This window comes from Bufo bufo, chromosome 1 (genome assembly GCF_905171765.1).
Source record: "Bufo bufo chromosome 1, aBufBuf1.1, whole genome shotgun sequence".
NCBI lineage: Eukaryota > Metazoa > Chordata > Amphibia > Anura > Bufonidae > Bufo > Bufo bufo.
The window spans coordinates 258,878,890-258,900,332 of NC_053389.1; the positions used below are offsets into that span (position 1 = coordinate 258,878,890).

The 21,443-nt window shown below is 45.5% G+C and overlaps 1 protein-coding gene across 3 annotated transcripts in view; it reads left to right on the top strand.

Moving 5' to 3' along the window:
• Window positions 1-584: 584 nt before the first annotated feature.
• KIAA0930 (KIAA0930 ortholog) overlaps window positions 585-21,443 on the top strand; it is a 47,806-nt gene continuing 26,947 nt past the window's right edge. For 2 of the 3 annotated variants that reach the window (XM_040439137.1, XM_040439139.1), the window contains exon 1: window positions 585-858. In XM_040439137.1, coding sequence (XP_040295071.1) covers window positions 714-858 — 145 coding nt within the window. In that variant the 5' untranslated portion in view covers window positions 585-713. Of the gene's footprint in view, window positions 859-12,617; window positions 12,715-21,443 lie in introns of those variants that run through there. The other variant, XM_040439140.1, reaches the window with a different exon arrangement.

Below are 21,443 nucleotides of genomic sequence, written 5' to 3' on the forward strand. Positions count from 1 at the left end.
TAATGTGCCAGTACAAAATGCCCCTATATAGTGCCCCCATAATGTGCCAGTACAAAATGCCCCTATATAGTGCCCCCCAGTAGATGGCCTCATAGTGTCTCCCATAATGTGCCAGTACAAATACCCCGGATTGACATGATTACTGAATCATGGGAAATCCTGATATTGCTCCAATAAATGGAGATACAATGGCAGATAGGATGCAGTCAGGGGGCCGCACCCAGGATGAGGTATTCAGCTCCCACACAGTCCGGCCCACCTTGAGGGTGAACTTGTCTGCAGCGCACATGCCACATTCCCCACCTGACCTCAGCCACATAACACACAAAAAGTCCCTTTAAACCCCAGCATCAGCTGATTGGCTGTAGAGATCCTATGCAATCATCTTTCCGAGCAATGATTGGATGAGACTCTCGCTCCGCTCCGCCCCCTGTCAATCTTCTCCGGCCTCTCATTGGTTGTTCATTCCACATCCACGCCTCTAGCGGTCCTCTCTTTGAGAGTTGATTGGATAACCCTCTTAACGCCCCGCCTTCTGTGAAGCTGAACTGGTCGCTGATTGGCTATCGCTCCAGCGTGTTGCAGGAACTAGCTCGCGGCTGATCCGCTATGGGAGACGGAAGTGTCGCCTGACTGGGGGTCTCTGTCACTGGCAGGGTGTCACTGAACGAGGGGCTGAGTGCGATGAGAGTAGCGGCGGCGGCTCCGGGTGGATGATGGCCGCAGTTAAGAGCCACAGTCGGGCTGGGAAGAGAGAAGAGGAGAACGGGGGTCTGGACCGCTCCCTCCAGCAAATGATCTCAGCCATAGTGGACGAAAGGAACCGCCTCAATATTCGCCAGGAAATCAGCGGCCTGGGTGAGTGGCTGCTGTAGCCGGGGGGAGCAGTCTGGATTTGGGGGTGTCAGTATGAGAATGTCCGGTAATGGAGGCCATTGTGCTGGGCTAGGTGACCATAGAAGTGACCATACACCACCCTCCCTACCAATCACCGTAATAATGTCCATAATATCAATTCAAATAAATCTTTAAATTTAAAAAAAAAAATTCTTAGTATCCGACAAGGCGATCGCCGTTCTGACATTGCTCCATTTACAAAACACGTGCGCTGTCCAGAAAAATACATTCCCCAGCCATGAACTACAAATGTCAGCAGTGACAGGCCATCTGACCAAAAATTCTTATTTATTTACTTTTTTTGTTTCCCAATGACTTTTTAAACTGAACATTTTTAGTTAAATAAAAAAGTTTAAAAAACTAAAACTAAAATCTCTAGAGCGGACGCTACTTTCTATGGGAAAGTTCCTCCATAACCGTTCTACATTGTGATAATCTGTAGCTACCTATGCCACTGATGGGAGGAGGGCGCTCTGTGCCCGCCTGACGTTGGGTTTCTATTTGGGGGTCTCTGTTTTGGAGCCCTCTGTGGATCGGGGTCATGATGATGAGTGTGACAGTCCGGCCGCTGGTGGGACTTAATGGATCAACGTCTTATTATTTTATTGTAATAGAGGGCGTTGTTTTAGTAGTATTTTGCTGTGTATAATATATTAAAGTAAATGGTGAGTTTATGTTATTTACCATATTATTATTATTATTATTATTATTATTCTAAGTTTGAAGCTGTATTTTATTTTATTTTTTTATATAAGATTTATATACTTAAAATATTAGTGTATGTATAATATTTTTTAGGTTTATTGTCATTCTACATTATGTGTGTTTAATGTATGCCTTCACTATAGTCTTCTCTATTTTATTCTATGCTGATTTGTGGGTTTTTGCTTTTGTTTCTCCTAGAAGGAGAAGATGTAAGTTTTTACCTCTGACTGTTTTATTCCTTTCTGATGGTTTCCTATCTGTGAACAAAGGCCTTCTGATCATATCATCCGTGAGCCGCCTGACTCCAATCTGTCACCTCTCCCTGGGAGTGTCATAGACCCACCCTGCCCTCCCTCATCCCTATCTGGTACCAAGTCCTCTCCATCTAGAACGGGATATTATTATGCCTCTTGTCTGATTTATGAATGGGTTCTTCCGCTGTGTGATGTCATCTTTAATAAATGGGATGGGGGACGACGACACTGCCCCAGGTTGAACCTTTTGGGCTTGTGTCATTTAAGGGACCCTAAAGTCAGTCTATTCTTGTGTCATTTGCTTAATCCAATCCATTTCAGACTGACTGGAGTCTTCTTCAATGGGATGGAGGGAGACAGTCCAGAACCCAAGATTTACATCCATCGATGTGACTGATATCAGCAGCTTGTCTTTATTAGAAGGTGTAGTGTCCCTTTAAGAGCTGTCGTTCCCCTGAGCTCTAGACAGAAAAGAAGTGGAGAGAAGCCATCAATGATATCACATCAGATATGTATGAGGAGAGTCTTTGTCTGTGGCGAGGAAAGGGATATTAAAATGATGTCACTTAAAGGACCACTAACCCTGAAGTCAGCAGCTTTAGAATAGTACGGGCAAGAGGACGAGCTGCTGATGTCCGTCCTGGAAGTTCTCAGCACAGGAGATAGGTGAGGAGCATGGGGGTAGTGGTTGTTCCAGGACTTCCTGTCAGTCTTCTGATAGAATTGAGCACTAGCTTGTGTATAACTGCCCAAGTCCAGGCTAGCCGGGGCTCCAAAAAATGCAGATGGTACATTGTTCAATGCCTTCGGCATTACATAGTGCCCAGTGGGTGACCATGTCATACATGGCTGGGCTGAAGGGGCAGAATTTGACCTTGTGAATCAGTGTTTTAAATTGAACAGGTCCTTACCAAGCCAGTTCCATATTTACCATTGAATGACCCCCTTGGTGGGGTGGTTAAGAGAGGGAGTCTATTTTTGGCTTATTAGCAGAGATCCCCCGACATTTGACAGACGTTGGCATCGCCACGTCCACTGTTAATCCCTGGCTGCTCAGTCTCTAAATCTGATTTGCTGATCCGTCAACTTTTCAAAACTTTTTATCCACTTTGTTGTCATTAGTTATAGTACTTAAAGGGGATGTCCATCTGAAGATGTTAAAGTGGTACAAACTTTTTTAGAGGCTGGAATGTGACACTAAACTGTAAATGGTTTGAGCTGTGCTGAGCCCCCCTCCCACCTTGGGTATGTAAAGCATTGGTTGGGAGGGCAAGAAAAAAAATGGCCTCTCTTCCTCTTGCACCTTTAAGACGCTGGTGAGTGATGTCGCCATCTGTATCCTCGTGGTCTATTCACTTCCATTTTTCGATTACAGACATCAGCACAGTGTGGTGAGTGTCCCTATAACGGCAATGTGGGGAAGAAGGACCAGACGCCTTGCATCACTCTTGTAATAACGATTCAGGAGCATCTATTCTTATTACTCTTCATTGTGCCGTTCCTTTATTATTCCTGCTAGAAGCCATGAATGAATTACTAGCAGTTTACAATAAAGGTCCAGGTGGGTGTTACCTGTCTGACACTGGCAGCACTGATTGGATAGTGTCATACTGTACAGGGACACACTCCCAACTGGTAATACTCACATGGACCTTTCCAGCAAACGGGTAGTAATTAATTCATAACGTCTAGCAGGAATAATAAAGGAATGGCACATTATAGAGTCATAAGAATCGATGCTCCAGAATTGTTCTTACATGGGGAATGCAAGTAGTTCCTAAACCAGCCATGTCAGGAGAGCTACTACCATGATCTGGTGGAGCATTGTAGCATAATACCACATATTTGTGGGGAGCTGACCCTATAAAGGGGTTATCCCACCCCTTACAATGCCTGGGCACCTCATATACGTTATACTTATCTCACGGATGACGCTAAGGAGGGCTCGTCCCTGTCTACTATTGGCTGCCCCTGTTGCCGGATGTTTTGATCTACATGACTAGGAGCGGGGTAAGTATAACCTATATGAGGGTCCCGGGCATTAGTGGGGTCATTATAGGGGTTGGATAGCCCTTAAGTTTTGTAATTGGAACGTTATTGTTAGACGTTGCCTGGTGTACAGATTTGCATATCCTTGTTTTGTATCTCAGTTAATCTCAGTTCCTCATGCCATTTTAGCTGGGTAATCTTCCACCAGTGATTAGCAGGTTAATCACCGTGGCCATAGACAAACAACTCTTTGGCAGCCCCCACCCATACTTCAGTAGTGTTAGGTACTTTCATGTCGTCCATGTTTGGTCACCTTGGCCACTGCAGAGCTCAGTGATTGTAGTGACTGGATGTCACTGCCGGACACCATTTTCCATATACAGTTATACGACGTAGAAAGTCAATCGCATTTTAAATATGTTGCATTAAAGGGGTTAGGGTACTTTTCACATATGCGGAAGAGTGATCCGGCAAGCAGTTCCGTCGCCAGATCCGGCAATCTGCATGCAAACGGACGGCATTTGTAGACGGATCTGGATGCGGATCCGTCTCACAGATGCATTGCAAGAACGGATCCTTCTGTCCGTTTGTCATACAGACAAACGGATCCGTTTCAGTTTTTAGCACACTTTTGCATGCGGAGACCTGAAGGACGGATCCGGCGTCGCAGTATTTTTAATGCCGGATCTGGCACTAATATATTTCACTGTAAATTAATGCAACTGATCCAGAGTTTTGGGCGGAGATAAAACCGTAGCATGCTGTTGTATTATCTCCGTCCTGAAAAGTCACAAAGACTGAACTGAAGACATCCTGATGCATCCTGAACGGATTACTCTCCATTCAGAATGCATGGGGATATGCCTGATCAGTTATTTTCCGGTATTGAGCCCCTAGGACGAAACTCTATGCGCGAAAAGAAAAACGCTAGTGTGAAAGTACCCTTATCCTGGTAAATATAATGATGGACTTATCCTCAGGATAGGTCGTCATGATCACATTGCTGCCCCCCTTGTCTCCAGTGCACAGCTCCCAATTCCCAAGCTTGATGGTCAACCCATGTATCTAATGGAGAACATCCTTTAGGTTGGCCAGAGAAAATCCAACCAAGGTTGTGTCAGAGGTTGGTTGTAATGGACATCTACAAACATGGCTTCCTTGTGTACCCATACATTTGAGGTACTGGTGCCATCCACTGTGGAGTCCTCCCCTATGAAGTTCTCCGTCCCATGTGTTTTCAGTTCCCGGGAGGGTTAATGTGGTGTCGCACGCCGTTGTGTAATCAGCCGGTAGTCACCCGTATCGCACTTACCCAGCGTGTTTACTTTGTATTATCTCCAGTCCACTGTGCAATGATGGAGAATTGTCTCACACCCTGGTTACATAAGTCACTCATTGCTTTAGAAAGTTACATTGAGGTGAGGGAGGGGTGGACTGTATACTGTAAGAGCTGACACTGGACAGCGGTGATGATTGATTGTCCATACAATGGTTGTAATGGTGTACGCTTTCATCTGAGGGCTCACTATTATGGATCTGTAATGTGGTTCTCTTCGGCTGCTATGGACATGTACATTTTCTCGCAGATTATTTGCATGCTGTACTACGTAGGTGGTTTCTGTTTGTGTGACTGGCTTACTGATCTGATCTTTGTCTGATACAAAACTCTAAATCCCATGCATCGACATAAGGTGGGCTGATAACATTTTGTCTGCCAACAGTCACCACTAGGGGGAGCTTAGGAGTTTTCTGAAAACTGCATTATTGTTGAGTTCAGTGCATATATCTCATGAGCTCCCCCTAGTGCTGGTTGCAGGTAGTCTGAATTTTATCTTTTACCTTGGTGGTTTTCAACCTTTACAGTCCAAGTTACCCCCAGGGAAGCAATCTGTTATAGATGTTGACATGGTAAAGCTATGCTTAGGCTGTCGTCGGAGGCTCCTCCATTGGCAGTTACATAAGATTTCACGTAAGAATAGTGCATCCTATTCTTAGCGTTAAAATGATGGGCAACCATGACAGAATCCAGTGGACCCCATTATAACTTAATTGGTCAAGTGACAGATCCGGCCCTGCATCACAATGTCCAAAACATGGCGGGTGTAGTGCACAGTACAAGATTTGTTCTTTTGATCTGTTTCTCTCCACCCATTTATATAGGGGAATTTCAGTTACAAAAGTGCATATGGCCCCTTCAGCAGACCTCAGAAATATTATAGACCACACACCAGACCTCCTAATAAAGAGATAGGGGGTCATTTACTAAAACCGCGTCTTTGCATTTTAAGTTAGGTGAATCTACAGCAGGCTGTGCCCCTGGCTGGAATAGTTATTTGACTACATTTATGACTTCTTCCACGGATAAATTGTTAGTAAGTTTACCAGGGCGAGCGTTGCGGGGCAGCCCCCATCCAACCATCCTTGCGACTAAATATTGTCACATGGCCGGTCAAAAAAGTTACTTCTTAAATGATCCCTTAATAAATGACCCCCATAGACCTCAGACCTCAGCCTTGTATACATGCCTCTGGATAGAACTTCTCTCTATACAGACCCAAACCAGCCCCCCTTTGTGTATACAGCCGCTACATATGGGCATGCCCTGTTGCCCACCTGTAGGTGTGATGGTCTGAAGTAATGCTGGATTGTGCCATCGCTGCCCTTGGTAGTAGGGAAAATTATAAGGAAAAGGAATTTTACTTTGCCAGTGAATGGCATGCCACGACTTAGGGCTCATGCGGGGCCAGTGCTGTAGACCACAAAAGGCACGTACCGAAATCCCACGGAAGCACTCTTGCAGATACAGAGAGCACACGGCCGGTGCCCGTATACTGTGGACCTGCTGTTTGCGGACCGCACGCGTTCTCGTACATGAGCCCTTACCATGCTTGTGGCCAGAACCTCCACGGTTATCTTGAGGGGGGGACGACGACTTCTGAATCCTGAAATGAAGATGGAACAGCTGTCTTCTGACAGGCACTCTGTTTGTGGAGTAGCTGCGGTCACCTGTGTGATCGCCAGGCGCGTGGTGTGAGACGGGGGAGACATCGCGAGTCTCAGGTTTTTCACACTTTTCTTAAGAAGCTGAGAGGAATCTAGAGGATATGTGAGAACCATTCCAGGAATTTGTTTTCCTTCAGCACAGATTACGGTTTCCATCCTCACAATGTTTGTGGAGGAAAACTTCTGGCGCTAAGAATAGACGCTTCCGCAGACACCACTTGATGGACGACGCATTCTATCGTCCCTATTCTCCTTTAGGCTGGTTTCACACTAGAGCGTGGCCATAAAAAAATCACAGAACACCTTCCAAACACTCTGACAGATTTACTAATCCTAGACTGTGGTCTCCTGCACACGACCTTATCTGTTTTTGTGGTCTGCAAAAACGGATCCGCCGAACACTATTGCCGCTGAGTGCTTACGCCAGTTATTATTATTTTTTTTACTTCAGAAAGATCCTATCCTTTTCCACAAAACAGACAAGAATAGAAAATGTTCTGTCTTTTTTGCCACAGACTTACGGATGCGGACAGGAAACTAGTGTGCTGTCCGCATCTTTTCCGGCCCCATTGAGATGAATGCGTCCGCGGATCAGATGCAGACCAAAACTACGGCCGTGTATATGAGCCCTAAATGTCGCATCCTAGGCTACGCCCCCTGCCCTGCAAAGTCGCACCCTTTTTCTGGTAAGCCACACGCCCATGACAAACTGGGTGCAGGCGATTTCTCAAGAACTAGATGCACCAAATTGTCGCCTTCACAGGTGGCAGAAAAATATATATTGAAGGAACGGCACCACGATTCCCAATCTGGGAGTAAATGTGCCAATTGTTGAAAGGTGCACGCGGGTAGAGATCCAGGCTAGGGGTCCCATTAAATATCCAATGTAAAAAAATCTGCAGAACTCGCCAATCGGGTGAAGAAAAATAAATATTGATTTATTCAAGCAGCATAATCACAGCGACGTTTTGACCGGGGTTGGTCTTAAGAGAAACGTCGCTGTGATTATGCTGCTTGAATCAATCAATATCATTTTTCTTCACCCGATTGGCGAGTTCTGCGGATTTTTTTACATTCGATTTTGTGGCAGAACATTCCATGACTGAAAATCTGTTCCATTCATTTGAATTGGGCAGCAAGCACATGGATTTCTGCAAGCTCCGTTAAGGTGAATGGAACTGATTTTCAGTCGCAGAATTTTCTGCCACGTGTGAAGGCACCCTAAGGCCTCATGCACACGACCGTTGTGTGCTTTGCGGTCTGCAAAATACGGGTGGCGTCCTTGTGCGTTCCGCAATTTGCGGAACGGCACGGACAGTCTTTAATATAACTGCCTATTCTTCTCCGCAAAGCACGGGCAAGAATAGGACAGGTTTTTTTTTTTTTCTTTCTTTGCGGACCATAGAACGGAGCGACGGATGTGGACAGCTGTCCGCATCTTTTGCCGCCCCGTTGAAGTGAATGGGTCCGCATCCGAGCCGCCAAAACTGTGTGTGCATGAGGCCTAAATGTAATACATTTTGTCACAGTTTACTATGGGCCATAGTGTCTAAATAATACCACCAAATATTCGTCCTGAGGGTCCTTTTCGCCAGCCCTATATTCTTGAGCTGGAGAACCCCAGTAGTCCCAGTACCCAGTGATCCCCTGGGATATCGGATTATATTGCACTCGGTTACTGTTAATGCTGTATGTAAATGAAAGTGAGGGGAAGACCATGCACAGCACACCTGTTCACTATTCTGCTTGCGGAGAACGTTTCATTTGTTGCTTTTTATGGGGATGAGTCATAAAGCGAGATTGAATTGTTGCAAAAAAAAAAACATCTGCTGCAAAATGAACAGAGAGCTCACATTTAATAATGCAGCAGTATTTGGCGTGACAAAAGCCGGCATTTCTGCCAGAAATCCGTCACATCCCATTATAGACAATGGGGATCCGGCGGCGTGTGGCGGTATCGGGCTGTGCTCGACAAGGTAACTCCGGTAGCCTGTTCCTCTGCCGAACATATAATCGGAGTTCACTAGCGCATATGTCAAACTACCCTTATCATTTTAGCTGTAATGTCTTTGAGCTGTCAGGAGTTCTGAGAGAAGGGCTATACCACTAGCTGTCAGAACAGCAACATGACGGGACTCAATGTGAAGTCCCATGCACAAGTGGTGCTGCCATGCCCGTTGTGCGGACCGCAAACTGTGGGTCCTCAGTCAGGGCACCAACTGTGTGCACTCGGCATTACGGTGTGCACGCGTTGACCTGTCCTATCTTTTGCAGCCTGGATGCACAGACCCAGAGGCACACAGAAACACATGGAAGCCCTTCCGTGTGCTTCTGGGTCCCTGCCCCCACGCTGCAAAAGATAGGACATGTCCTGTCCTTCGCTGCATCTGGCGGATAGTGGACTCAAGTCAGTAGGTCCACATGGCAATGCAGAGGTCACACTGCCAGTGCCCGTGTTTTGCAGAGCCGCAGCGCCACCACGGTCGTGTGAATGCGCCCTAAAATAGAAAGTGACAGTTTGCAGATATACTGAAACTTAAAGGGGTTGTCCAAAATGCCCCGGCACCTCATACAGGTTATACTTACCCTGTCCCAGGCACCCTTGTCCCTTCCGATGCCCGCACGGCCACCGCAGCATATCCCCCCCTGTCATGTGGATCAAAACATCTGGCGATGGTGGGGGGCAGTCCATAGCAGGCCGTGATGGGGACGATGCTAGGGAGGCTCGCCTCCATCGCGGCCTCCTATTGGCTGTGTGGGCATCAGGAGCGACCTAGGTGCCGGAGAGCAGGGTAAGTATAAACTATATGTGGTGCCCGTGCATTTTGGGGGGTATTATAGGTGTTGGATAACCCCTTTTAACCCTGTAGTACAAAAACTGCTGAAATAGTTAAGAGTAAAAATAAATCATCAAAAAAATGCTTGGATCCCGATGCTGCACTGTAAAGGATGGTGCAAAACTGAGCATTTGCTGACAAGGTGTTTCTAGATATTTTTAACTCCTTAATTGCACCCTTTCCTTCTGTATTCATGTAGTCCTGCTACTCCATGTGTCATTCAGGGTCTGTAGAAAGCTGAGTTGCATTGTAACCGTCTTGCATCAGTTTCTTAAAGTGCTCTAACTACAGGGATGTGGGTTCAGTAATAAGACATGACTGGCACCTATTACTCAGGCATCAGCCCTGACCTGAAAATCCCCCAGTGTTTGTGAGGGAAGTTGTTCTGGGATAAGATTACTGTTGTCTGACGTAGATGGTAGAAAAATCTTTGTAATATCAGACAGAGCGCTGGTATCGACCCCGGCAGGAGGCGGTGGAACAGCTGTGACTCCGAGAATAAGGAACCATTAACCCAAAAAAGTTTAAAAAAATAATTATGTTATATAATGATATATTATGTGCCCCTCCCTAAAGAGCGACCTGAGTACTGTATAATACACTTCGGGCGTAATACTCAGTTCACATTAGCAGAAGTATGTTTGATGGCGCAGTCTGCATGTGCTGCTTTTGCCTTTAAAAATCCCTGAAATGGACCCCATTATACGTTAGTGACTTTTGAAATTCGTTCTCACTTCGTTGGTGGTGAAAGGTGAATTGCGTTATGGATTCCGTTACCACGGACAATAACGCAATTATACGACGGAATGCATAACTGAATGCCTTTAGAGGCATTCCGTCATAATAGAAGTCTATGGGCTGCAAAACAGCTCAGTCCCATTTCCGTTAAGCAGGGGAGTCCTCTCCTGCATAACGGAAACGGGACGGGTCCGTTTTGCAGCCCATAGACTTCTATTATGACGGAATGAATAACTGGATGCCTCTAAAGGCATTCCGTCATTAGAATTGCGTTATGGTCCATGGTAACGGAATCCATAACGCAGTTCACCTTTTACCACCAAACGAAGTGAGAACGAATTTCATAAGCGGAAATTCGCTCATCGCTATTTGGGATGTTGTGAATCCCAGCCTCACCGCCATGCCGATCGACTGAACTGTTATCACATAATGCGTTGACTACAGTTCAGTAGATCGGAGGTGAGACCATATAATCCTGTGAGCTCACTTCACAGGAGCAGCGTTCAGGCCCGGAAAGCCTCTAACACACGGAGCTCGTTTCTCGGATAAATATGCTTGTCTGAAATTAAAGGGGTTGTCCATAATTTTGATATTGATGGCCTGTCCTCAGGTGTGGACAGAGCTGGTAACTGCAGTGCTGTAGTTACCAGCTCCATCTATTACATAATGGACAGAGCTGTGAAGTCCGAGCAGCAGAGCTACAAGATACCTGCTAATCGGTGGAGGTTTGGGTGTTGAAAACCCGCCAATCTGATATCGATAGTGGGGCCATCAAGATCAGAATCTTAGACAACCCCTTTAAAGATGTTTCTGGGGAAATGCATTTCTAATGGCCACAGAAATAATTTGCCCTCACTGATTCCCGCCTGCTGCTGGTTTGGGCCCCTCTGCTGTGACTTACCTCGGTCAATGATTGGCCGATTGGCCTTTCCTGCCATTTCTGGCGTGTTGAGGCAGGACCCGGAAGTGATGAGCAGTGGAGACAGGGCCAGTGTCAGAACGGCAGGGGATCGGCGAGGGGCGAGTATAGTTTTATTTATTTACTTATTTTTTACTTTAAACCCTTTTGTGGCCCATTTTTTTTTAATTATTTTTCCCTTGGAAAACCCTTTTTAGGGTCTTTCTTAGACATGAGTATAAAAAATTGCCTATGCCGTGGCCACACGGACGATTTTTTAATATGATAGTAGGTCTGCATGTCCACAGAGTACAATGCTGACAACCGCCAGAGACTATGGTCTTCGTTAGTCTCCAGGTACGGTACTTGTTCCACGAGGCATGGACTAGACTAGTGAACCACATCTATGGATCAGTGTGCCGCAGTTCTACACATAGACCGCACACAGATGTAAGTTTATGTTTCTGCCTAAGGGGAGCACTGTGCTCAGTGTTTGGTGCGTTTAAGAACGATCTGTGTACAGCGCTACAGAAGATGTCGGTGATATGACAGTGACCATCTATAGATGGAGATCCCACTCTTATGGGATCAACCATAGCTGAGCTGGTATTGCCATAAGAGGGCCAAGAACCCTGTGAAGGTACTTTCCCGTAACCTGGTGTAGTAGACTAAGGCCTAATATAGTGTGCCGCCATACAGGTCTTCGGGTGCATCCATTGGTGTTCTTCTGGGGGAGTATAAACCTCTACAAATGGCATTAGATGGAGCATGCCCTATTAATACATCAGGTTTCATGAGGCCTTAGGGCTCATACATGTTATTAATTCACAGAACCGTGTTGTATTGATCTGTAATATGACTCTCTTAGACAGTTGCAGTACCTATGCCAGAACAGTCGATTGGCATTCCAAAATGGCGGCATATCCATCCGATACTCAGAATGATTGTTCGCCAGTATTTACTTGCTGTGTATAAACTAAACGATCCCTAGAAACACATGGGTGCTGTCTTCCAGAAATAGTGCCACTCTGGTCCATGGTTGCGTGTGGTACTGCAGCATTTAAAGGTTTGGGACTGAGCACCGAAACCACCCACACAGCTGTTGAAGAGGAGTAGAAGAAAGCAGCTATGTTTTTCTAATCTTATACACCCCCTTTGCTTGTGGTTTATTATCCCCCTGCCCTTGCTATACTGTCATGCCCTGACCTCCTGCCGAGCCTGGGCTTGTAGACAGCAGGCGATGTGAGCAGCACAGGGGAGGAGCTTAGACAGGAAGAGAACAGCCTGATCCAGTGACATCATCAGAGCTGAGACTGGAGGTGGATTTCAGACTACAGTGCATTGTGGGAGCTGTGCCCTTATGCAGCTGAGCTAGGAAGCAGGGACGTAGAAGGTAAGCTGCAGCCATGTGTGTGATCAGACCCTTCTGCACATTAGACCAGCACTAGGACCTTGTGATGCTCTTGCAGCAGCCGGAGCTTTAGCCATTCCCTTGCAGTTATGCTGTGCTCATGTTGATCTGGAGCATTCAAAACGAGCGCTCTGTGGGTGTTCCCTGTGCAAAATCCAGGTAGCAAGCTTCATCTCTTGCTGCCCCCAGCCCCCCCCCCCTCCTTTTTCAGATCTCGGCTCCCAGCCCCCTCCCTCTTGCTGATCCCAGCTCCTAACTTTCAGACCTCCTCCTGCTGTCGTCACTGCAGCCAGCCTCTATAGTCGTGTCCTCACACACAGCAGTCACATGAGACGCAGGACACGTGCAGCTGCACAGACATGTTGGATAATTATCAACAAACTAGTGGGGGAGATTTATCCAAACTGGTGTAATGGCTGTAAAACTGGCTTAGTTGCCCATAGCAACCAATCAGATTCCACCTTTCATTTTCCAACAGAGCTCAGAAAAATGAAAGGCAAATTCTGATTGGTTGCTATGGGCAACTAAGGCAATTTTCCTTTTACACCAGTTTGGATAAATCTCCCCAAGGTGTATGGGGGTAGTCTGATTATCCCCTCATATTTGTCGTCTGGGGAAACGAGGCGTGCCTGATGTTAACATTCCTGTTCCTCTGTTCATGTTCCGATAAGGCTACTTTCACACTAGCGTTCGGGGCTCCGCTTGTGAGTTCCGTTTGAAGGCTCTCACAAGCGGCCCCGAACGGACCCGTCCAGCCCTAATGCATTCTGAGTGGATGCGGATCCGCTCAGAATGCATCAGTTTGGCACCGTTTGTCCTCCGCTCCACTCAGCAGGCGGACACCCGAACGCAGCTTGCAGCGTTCGGGTGTCCGCCTGGCCGTGCGGAGGCAAACGGATCCGTCCAGACTTACAATGTAAGTCAATGGGGACGGATCCGTTTGAAGTTGACACAATATGGCTCAATTTTCAAACGGATCCGTCCCCCATTGACTTTCAATGTAAAGTCAAAACGGATCCGTTTGCATTATCATGAACAAAAAAAAATATATATTTTTTTTGCTCATGGTAATGCAAACGGATCCGTTCTGAACGGATCTAAGCGTTTGCATATAGGTGCGGATCCGTCTGTGCAGATACCAGACGGATCCGCACCTAAACGCAGGTGTGAAAGTAGCCTAAGCAGACTGAAGTATTTGGTAGCCACTTACCCTCCATCCCTATCACAATGCTCATGTTTGATCAGGGAGTCACATGGACTTGGTCAGAAGACTTTCAGTTCCTGCATTATGGACCAGGTGGAGGGTCTCGCTGGAATCAGTCTGCACCTAGCAGATTTATGAAACTTCACACAGCGGATTATGTGCCTGCGCCTGCCTCCCATTGTTTTCAGGACGCGCTGCCATTTGGCGCGACTGTGCCAAGAAAAGACATGTCTTTGGTGCGCTGTCCAGACGGACGCCACTACAAGCTGCGGTATTTGTCCGGCCGATTCTTGACATATTTGCCAGGTTGCGGCTGGATCACAGCCGGCCCCCATTGTAGTTTATGGGGCCGGACGGCATTCATGTTATTTCGGCAGTGCTGGATCCAGAGAGATCTGTCAGGCTGTGCTCGATCTTTTTTTTTTTTTTTTTTGCATGTTTCTCATCATGTGAAAAAGTAGGTGGGGTTTAGTAAAAGGCGGCATAGCCTCCTACCGCAAAAAAAGATTTACCTCAATTGGTATATATTATAGTGCAACCTTTTCATAGCAGGTATCTATGTACTTTTCTGGCACACATGCAAAAAATTTATTGAGGCATGCACTTCATATTAAAGGGGTCATCCACGATCAGAAAATATGTCTGCCATCTTCCAAAAAAACAGCACCACACTCCTGCCCACTGGTTGCGTGTGGTATTGCAGCTCAGCCCCACAGGTGTGGGATTGTTTCTTGGAGAAAGCAGCCATGTTTTTCAAGATCAACCCTTTAAGATTGGCATCTGAAATGTTAGTCTTTATAAATTTCACCCAATATCTGTTGTCCAGTTATGTTGGCAATGCAGACTGTATGCCTGGATTAATAGGGTTGATCATGCTGAGAGATGCTCTTTAGGGTAAAGCATTTGGCAACCCCTCCTCCTCACCTACCCCAGCCCCTCTGCCTTCAGCATGAACACAACACCAGGGTGGTATTACAAGTGTAACTATTCCACATTCCATGCTCCAGCAATGGTGAACATGTCCCCTGTGTAATGCAGAAGGGTGGACGTGCTGGTGAGGAGAGTGGAGATTTGGCTATGTCTTATTATTTTGATATCTCATTCCAATGCCGAATTCACAACTACACTCACTGTTACAATCTTTCTAGGATGCCTTCTTGTATAGTTCAAAGCTGTACCTCCTCTTCAAAAACCAAAGACCCGGCACCAGTTCTTCATGCTTTCCCACCAGAAGTTGAGAATGTGAGGACATGGCTCCTACAGACAAAGCAAGACTTTGAAAACATGGAGGAACTCATTAAAAAAATTGTAGAAGCACCACGGGGAAGTTACCGTATGTGTTCTCTTCACTTTGGCAAAGAGTGCTATGAAATTAGAGGGCGCTCATTTTTTCTTAAAAAGGGAGCAATACCTACCATATTCCCTAAAAGAAAAGCCTCTAAAGATGAGACTGAAGAGGGCCCACTCAAGCCTCTTAAAAGACCAAAAAGAGGTGTGAATGTGACTTTAACAGAAGCTAGACTGGCCGCCATGGATCATAGTTATGCCGGAACAACACAAACTCCAGTGCCTGATACGTCCTCTGGTAACCAAGTATTTGGTATCGGCACTACAATCGATGAACCCACCATGGAAGTGGGAATAATGCCAGATTCCCCAACCAATGTTCCACTTGAAGACACCTTACCTAGATTTGCAAGAAGGAAAAAAATCAAGCTACCGCGACCCACAAAGTCTTTGTGCAGAGTGACAGATAATTACTCCCGCCAGGTGCACCGCAGTACAAATACCGATCCTTATTTTGGAAAATCGCACAAAAAGAATTCGGCTAATCTACGTCCTAAACATTTTTCCATTGGCATTCAATGTAATTTATCAAATTCACCTACACTACAGGATGATGTGACACAAAGCCAGACAGTGCCACCTATTGATACAGTAGCTTTGTCGAATAGAATTCGGAAGATGGTGTTACATCGGGGGAGAGTTTATGTTGCATTGAGTTGACTATATGGGGTGATTTCTTCATGTGTATCCTGTATTAAATGAGAATTGGGCTACTTCCAGATTCTGAGTCCTCCACCACTTGCCAGTCATCATCCAACAAGCCGGTAGCAAAATTAACTTTCAAGACGTTCTAATGAGTAATAACTTTTATGTAAGTGGAGATGATCTTAATCTGGCAGCTGTTTAGATGGAGACATGTCCACCCTTTCCCCTTGAAGAGCCAATATCGAAGATTACTTCTTCTGAATGTGGGTGTAGTAGGAACTTCTTTTTCCCACTTAAGTATTGGAAAATGGAGGAAAAGATGGGGACCTGTGGATCAAGTGGTAGTTTGTCTGACATGTTAATGAATTGGTTGGTTCAAAAAATTCGAACCTTAGAAGTCAGGCTTGAAGAATGGGGATATAATTTATTTTCAATGGTTGCTAATATGTTAGTGGAAAGATTCAATAGCCTGTTGTCATTGACCATGGTGACATCAAATGATCATCTGCAAGACTTAAAAGGTGGCAATGTGAAATCCTAAAATCATACAAAAAACTGAAGGAAATGGTTACACCTCAGAATTCAAGAAGACATGCTGATGTATCCTAATCCTAACCTAATACAGCATTCTACATGCCATGAGCTCTTTATTGATGGTTCACTCTCAGTTTGTTGTTGTAGACTGTATCAAGAAGGTCACTAGACTTCTGGCCACAAGGTGGAAGGTCTTCTTTTGGTAGGACCAGATATAGCTTCAAGTTTGTCAACATACAGATTTACTTCCTGAACCAAAATCGAATCTTTATCAAAACCTTTTTTTTTTTTAAATGAAGTGTTTAGAAGATGTAATTATTACCAAATTCCAGGAGTAGGATAAGAATATAGGCGGTTTGTTGATCTTGCTTGTTAATAAAGACTTTTTGACTATTACACTTCTCTGTGGTGTCATGTTTACTGTGTTGGTCAAATGAGTTTCCACAATAGAGCGCGCTACAATAGACCGCGCTACGAATTTGACCGCGCAGCCGCAGTGGAAAAGGAGAGAGGAGGAGAGTAAACGGGCAGGCAGAGGCACACTGAGGGCGGGGTTATGAGCCGTTGAGGAGGTGCTGCCTGGGGCTCGGACGATTGAGACGCCGCCCTGGGCACTTGAGAGGGCGCATTTACAGAATCTTAAAAGTTCATTTTTGGCTGAAAGAAAACTCCATTAGATATAACAAAGGTACCGTTTTTAAGTTCTGGGTGGCACATATAACGCTATTTGATCAGTCTAATATGCTCAAATGTGACAGACTCCCTTTAACAAAGATCATTTCACCTGAGGAACAAGCACTTTGCTGGATCTGTGGCACCTTTTGAGCGTTGTGCCTTAAAGGGGTATTCCGGTTACCATAAATATATCTCATGTTTTAGACTAATTCATCATCAATAATTACCTAATATAATGTAAATTTCACATATTTACCATTCAGTAGCTATAAAAGTAGCTTCTTCCTCTGTTACCCACTGTTTCCTCATAAATTACCATGGCATCGACCTGTAGTTCTGAGCCTTTGTTAGGTCGAGCATGCTCAGTGTGTTACTATCAATTCTCTAGCTAAGGCTACTTTCACACTAGCGTTTTTACTGTATCCGTCGAGGCTCAGTAAAAACGCTTCCGTTACTGATAATACAACCATCTGCATCCGTTATGAACGGATCCGGTTGTATTATCTTTAACATTGCCAAGACAGATCTGTCATGAACTCCATTAAAAGTCAATGGGGGACAGTTCCGTAATCTATTGTGGCAGAGAAAACTGATCCGTCCCCATTGACTTGCATTGTGGGACATGACTGATCCGTTTTTCTCCGCATCCCAGGACGGAAAGCAAACTACAACATGCTGCGGTTTGCTCTCCTGTATGGGAACGCAACTAAACGGAACAGAATGCATTTTGGAGCATTTAGTTCTGTTAAGTTACGTTTTGTCCCCATTGACAATGAATAGGGACAAAACGGAAGGTTTTTGTTTCCGGTATTGAGACCCTATGACGGATCTCAGTACCGGAAAATGTAAACGCTACTGTGAAAGTAGCCTAAATGTCAGTGTGCTGGTGATTACTGAGTAGAGGGGGCGTGACCAGACTGTATATCAGGCAGCCAATCAGTAAACAGCAACACTCATGAACAAGTAGAAACTCGCAGCAGGAAAGCTAGGGATTGTGGGTATTGTAGTTTTGTGAGAGAAGATCAGGCGCCATGATACTCTGTGTGCTGCAGGCTCACACGGGAGCTAGACAAATGGATTGCCAGGTAAATTGAAACTCTGGTTTTATGTATTGGTGTGGGTTCTGGTTGGGTCACAGCTTGCAACCTTAGGCCTCATGCACACAGCCGTGTTCCGCGGCCAAGAGCGGTCCGTGGTAACCCGGCCGGAATTCCTTCTGACAGCAGGAGCGCACGGCGTCATTGGTTGCTATGACGCCGTGCGCTTCATGCCGCCGCATACGAGTGTATCACAGTACAGCAGCAGCGGCATGAAGCGCACTGCCTCATAGCAACCAATGTCGCCGTGCGCTCCTGCTGTCAGAAGGAATCCCGGCCGGGTTACTACGGACCGCGGAACACGGCCCTGTGCATGAGGCCTTAAAGAGGAAATTTCATGGGTCCAGACATTATGAAATAAGTAGCAGGTTATGTAGGGCATAGAGCAGGGATCTAATAGCGCTTACTATAAAACCCTGGCATCTCCTCCTCCCTGTTCCGATGCTACTAATTAGCATACGAGGTGTTAGAATTTGACAGGGGCACAGCGGAAGAAAGGAGCAGCGCCAAGGAAAACTAGTAAGCGCTCTTAGATCCCTGCTTTATGCCTTACATAACCTGCTACTTATTTCATAATGTCTGGACCCATGAAAGGTCCTCTTTAAGGTTGCAAGCTGTGACCCAACCAGAACCCATACCTATACATATAACCAGAGTCTCCTCCTCCCTGTTCCGTTGCTACTAATTAGCATACCAGGCGGGAGAATTTAACAGGGGCACAGCGGGTGAACGGAGCGGCGCCCAGGAAAAATAGTAGGCGCTATTAGATCCCTGCTTTATGCCCTACATAACGTGCTACTTATTTTATAATGTCTGGACCCATGAATGCAGTTTAAAAAAAATTAAGTTACTTTACCGGAATACCCCTTTGTCCACTTTTTATTTTTTTATATTATACCTTTAGGATAGGTCATCAATATCAGATTGGCGGGGGGTGACTCTAGGAACCCCATCTGATCAGCACTGCTGTCTCTTCATTGTTTACCCGCTCGCCGTTGCAACCTCACGGGACGGCTCCTTCCTGTTCACTTCAGTAGGGTAGGAGCTGTCCCATTGAAGTGAATGGGGATGGCTGAGCTGTAATTACATCTGCTCACCACTGCGGTTGCGACAGCAAGCAAGTAAACAGTGAGGAGAAGGCTGTGCTTGTACGAGCGCTGCTTTTTTTTAAACAATTAAGTGGTGGGGGTCCCGGGTGTCAGCCCCCCACTGATCTGATATAGATGATCTGTCCTGAGGATAGGTCATCAGTATAAAAATAGCAGACAACCTTTTTAAGTCATCAACACCCAACTTTCCAAACAAAGCTGGATATACACATTGATATCTTACCAGCACCTTCTGATTTCAGCAGGATCGGCTGATGATTTTATTGGAACCCTGCTGGCAGATGTTGGGTAGAAGGTTCAGGCATGTGGGAATATGTGCTGTTCATTGTTCCCATTGGCAATAAGCTCTGCTAAAGAAGCCTAGTGGCAGCTTATTCCATTATACCCATTTGAAATGGACATGTATTGAGTCAAATGAAATAGACGTTGGCTGCTCAGCAATCTCACATATACGTCCAGCTTAACATGGACTTTTTGAGTTCATGTAGATTATTTTAATAGTGTAGTGAGAACAGCGGCTTCCAGATACTGCAGACAGTAATTATCTATTAAGGAACCAACGGATCTGTTAGGATCAAATCCAGTATCTCTCAGATCTTTAAAGGTTAATCTGTCATGTTGAACATGGTGTCTGTGCGAAAGGCAGCATTGTGGACTTCTTCTGGAGTCAAGGAGGCGGTCCTATCAGTGATTGACAGCTATCTGTGTATACACAGTCATAGAGGGAAGGCTGCCAATCACTGATAGGACCGCCTCCTTGACGCCTAAGTTCAGAATGAGCAGAGATTTAACTAAATGAAATACATGTTATACTGAATCTTTTCTTGACAAATTCTATATCTGCTCCGCTCCTCCTGCTGTCCTCAGCTCGGACACCATGTTCAACACAGGAAGGAGTGACACCATACAGTAATCTGATGAGGAAGCTTTAGGAGCATTATTGTGGAAAAATGCTGAAATTAATTAATGCAGTATATAAAAAAAATGCACTTAAAAATAGGTTATCAAATAAAGAAAATTTTCCACAAAGCTCTGAGGGCTATCTTTTTATCAAGAAAGTTTTGAGGAGAACAGTCCAATGATGTAAAGTTAGTTTTATTCTTCCCAGATGGTGGAGAAAATGATGTCAGGAGATCTGAAGCTCCTGTGATGTGTGGCCGTCACACCAGAAGGTGGCCCAGAGGGCCCTGACTATGACTCTGTGGGGTACACGATGAGGCTCAGCTCTGCTTTGGGAAGTGCATCCTGTGATTAATTTTCGGGAAGTTGTCCAAGTTTTCTGCATGTATAAATAGCTTGATTGCCTTTTTGAAGTATAATTATGGATGTTCTGTATAAAAGTACATACCATTGGATCATAACAGCATTGCCTGTGAACTGGGCCTGTTTTCCAAAAATTTCTGGGAGTATTTAACACTTGAAAGAATAAAAACTCAACCCAAACCTGGAGACTAAGTCTCTCACTGTGAAGGGGCAATAATCTCACCTGGAAAAGGAGACATGTAGTAATCAATAGGTTAAGGCCTCATGCACATGACCGCTTTTCGGGTCCGCATCCGAGCCGCAGTCTTGCTCCGCACCACATTGTGGACAGAAAAACGCAAGCAGCGTTTGGTGTCCGCCTCCAGAGCGGAATGGAGGCAAACTGATGCATTCTGAGTGGATCCTTCTCCATTCAGGATGCATTAGGGCAAAACTGATCCTCTTTGGACCTCTTGTGAGAGCCCATGACGGATCTCAGAAATGGAAACCAAAACGCTAGTGTGAAGGTAGCCTTAGCCACTCTTCCGGTTACAACGTTTTGATCTTCCCATGTTCTATATTACAAGTGTGGCAGATATTTATTGAATATTTTGAGCTTAAAAAAAAAAAGCCCTTGAGTTGTCGGCTTCTGCTGCAGAGTCTCGCATGTGAATTGCCCAAGATGTAGAATTTCTAGTGTTGGGTTTATTGCTTTAAGCTGTAGGTCTCTGGGGTGAAAATAGGATGCTGCCTGCCCATTGGTTAGCACTCAAGAGTTGTCACCTACCTTCCCCACAGTAGCTCTACTAGCACAGGATGACGGTTCTCAGGAGGTGATGAGTTATTTGGATTTAGGAC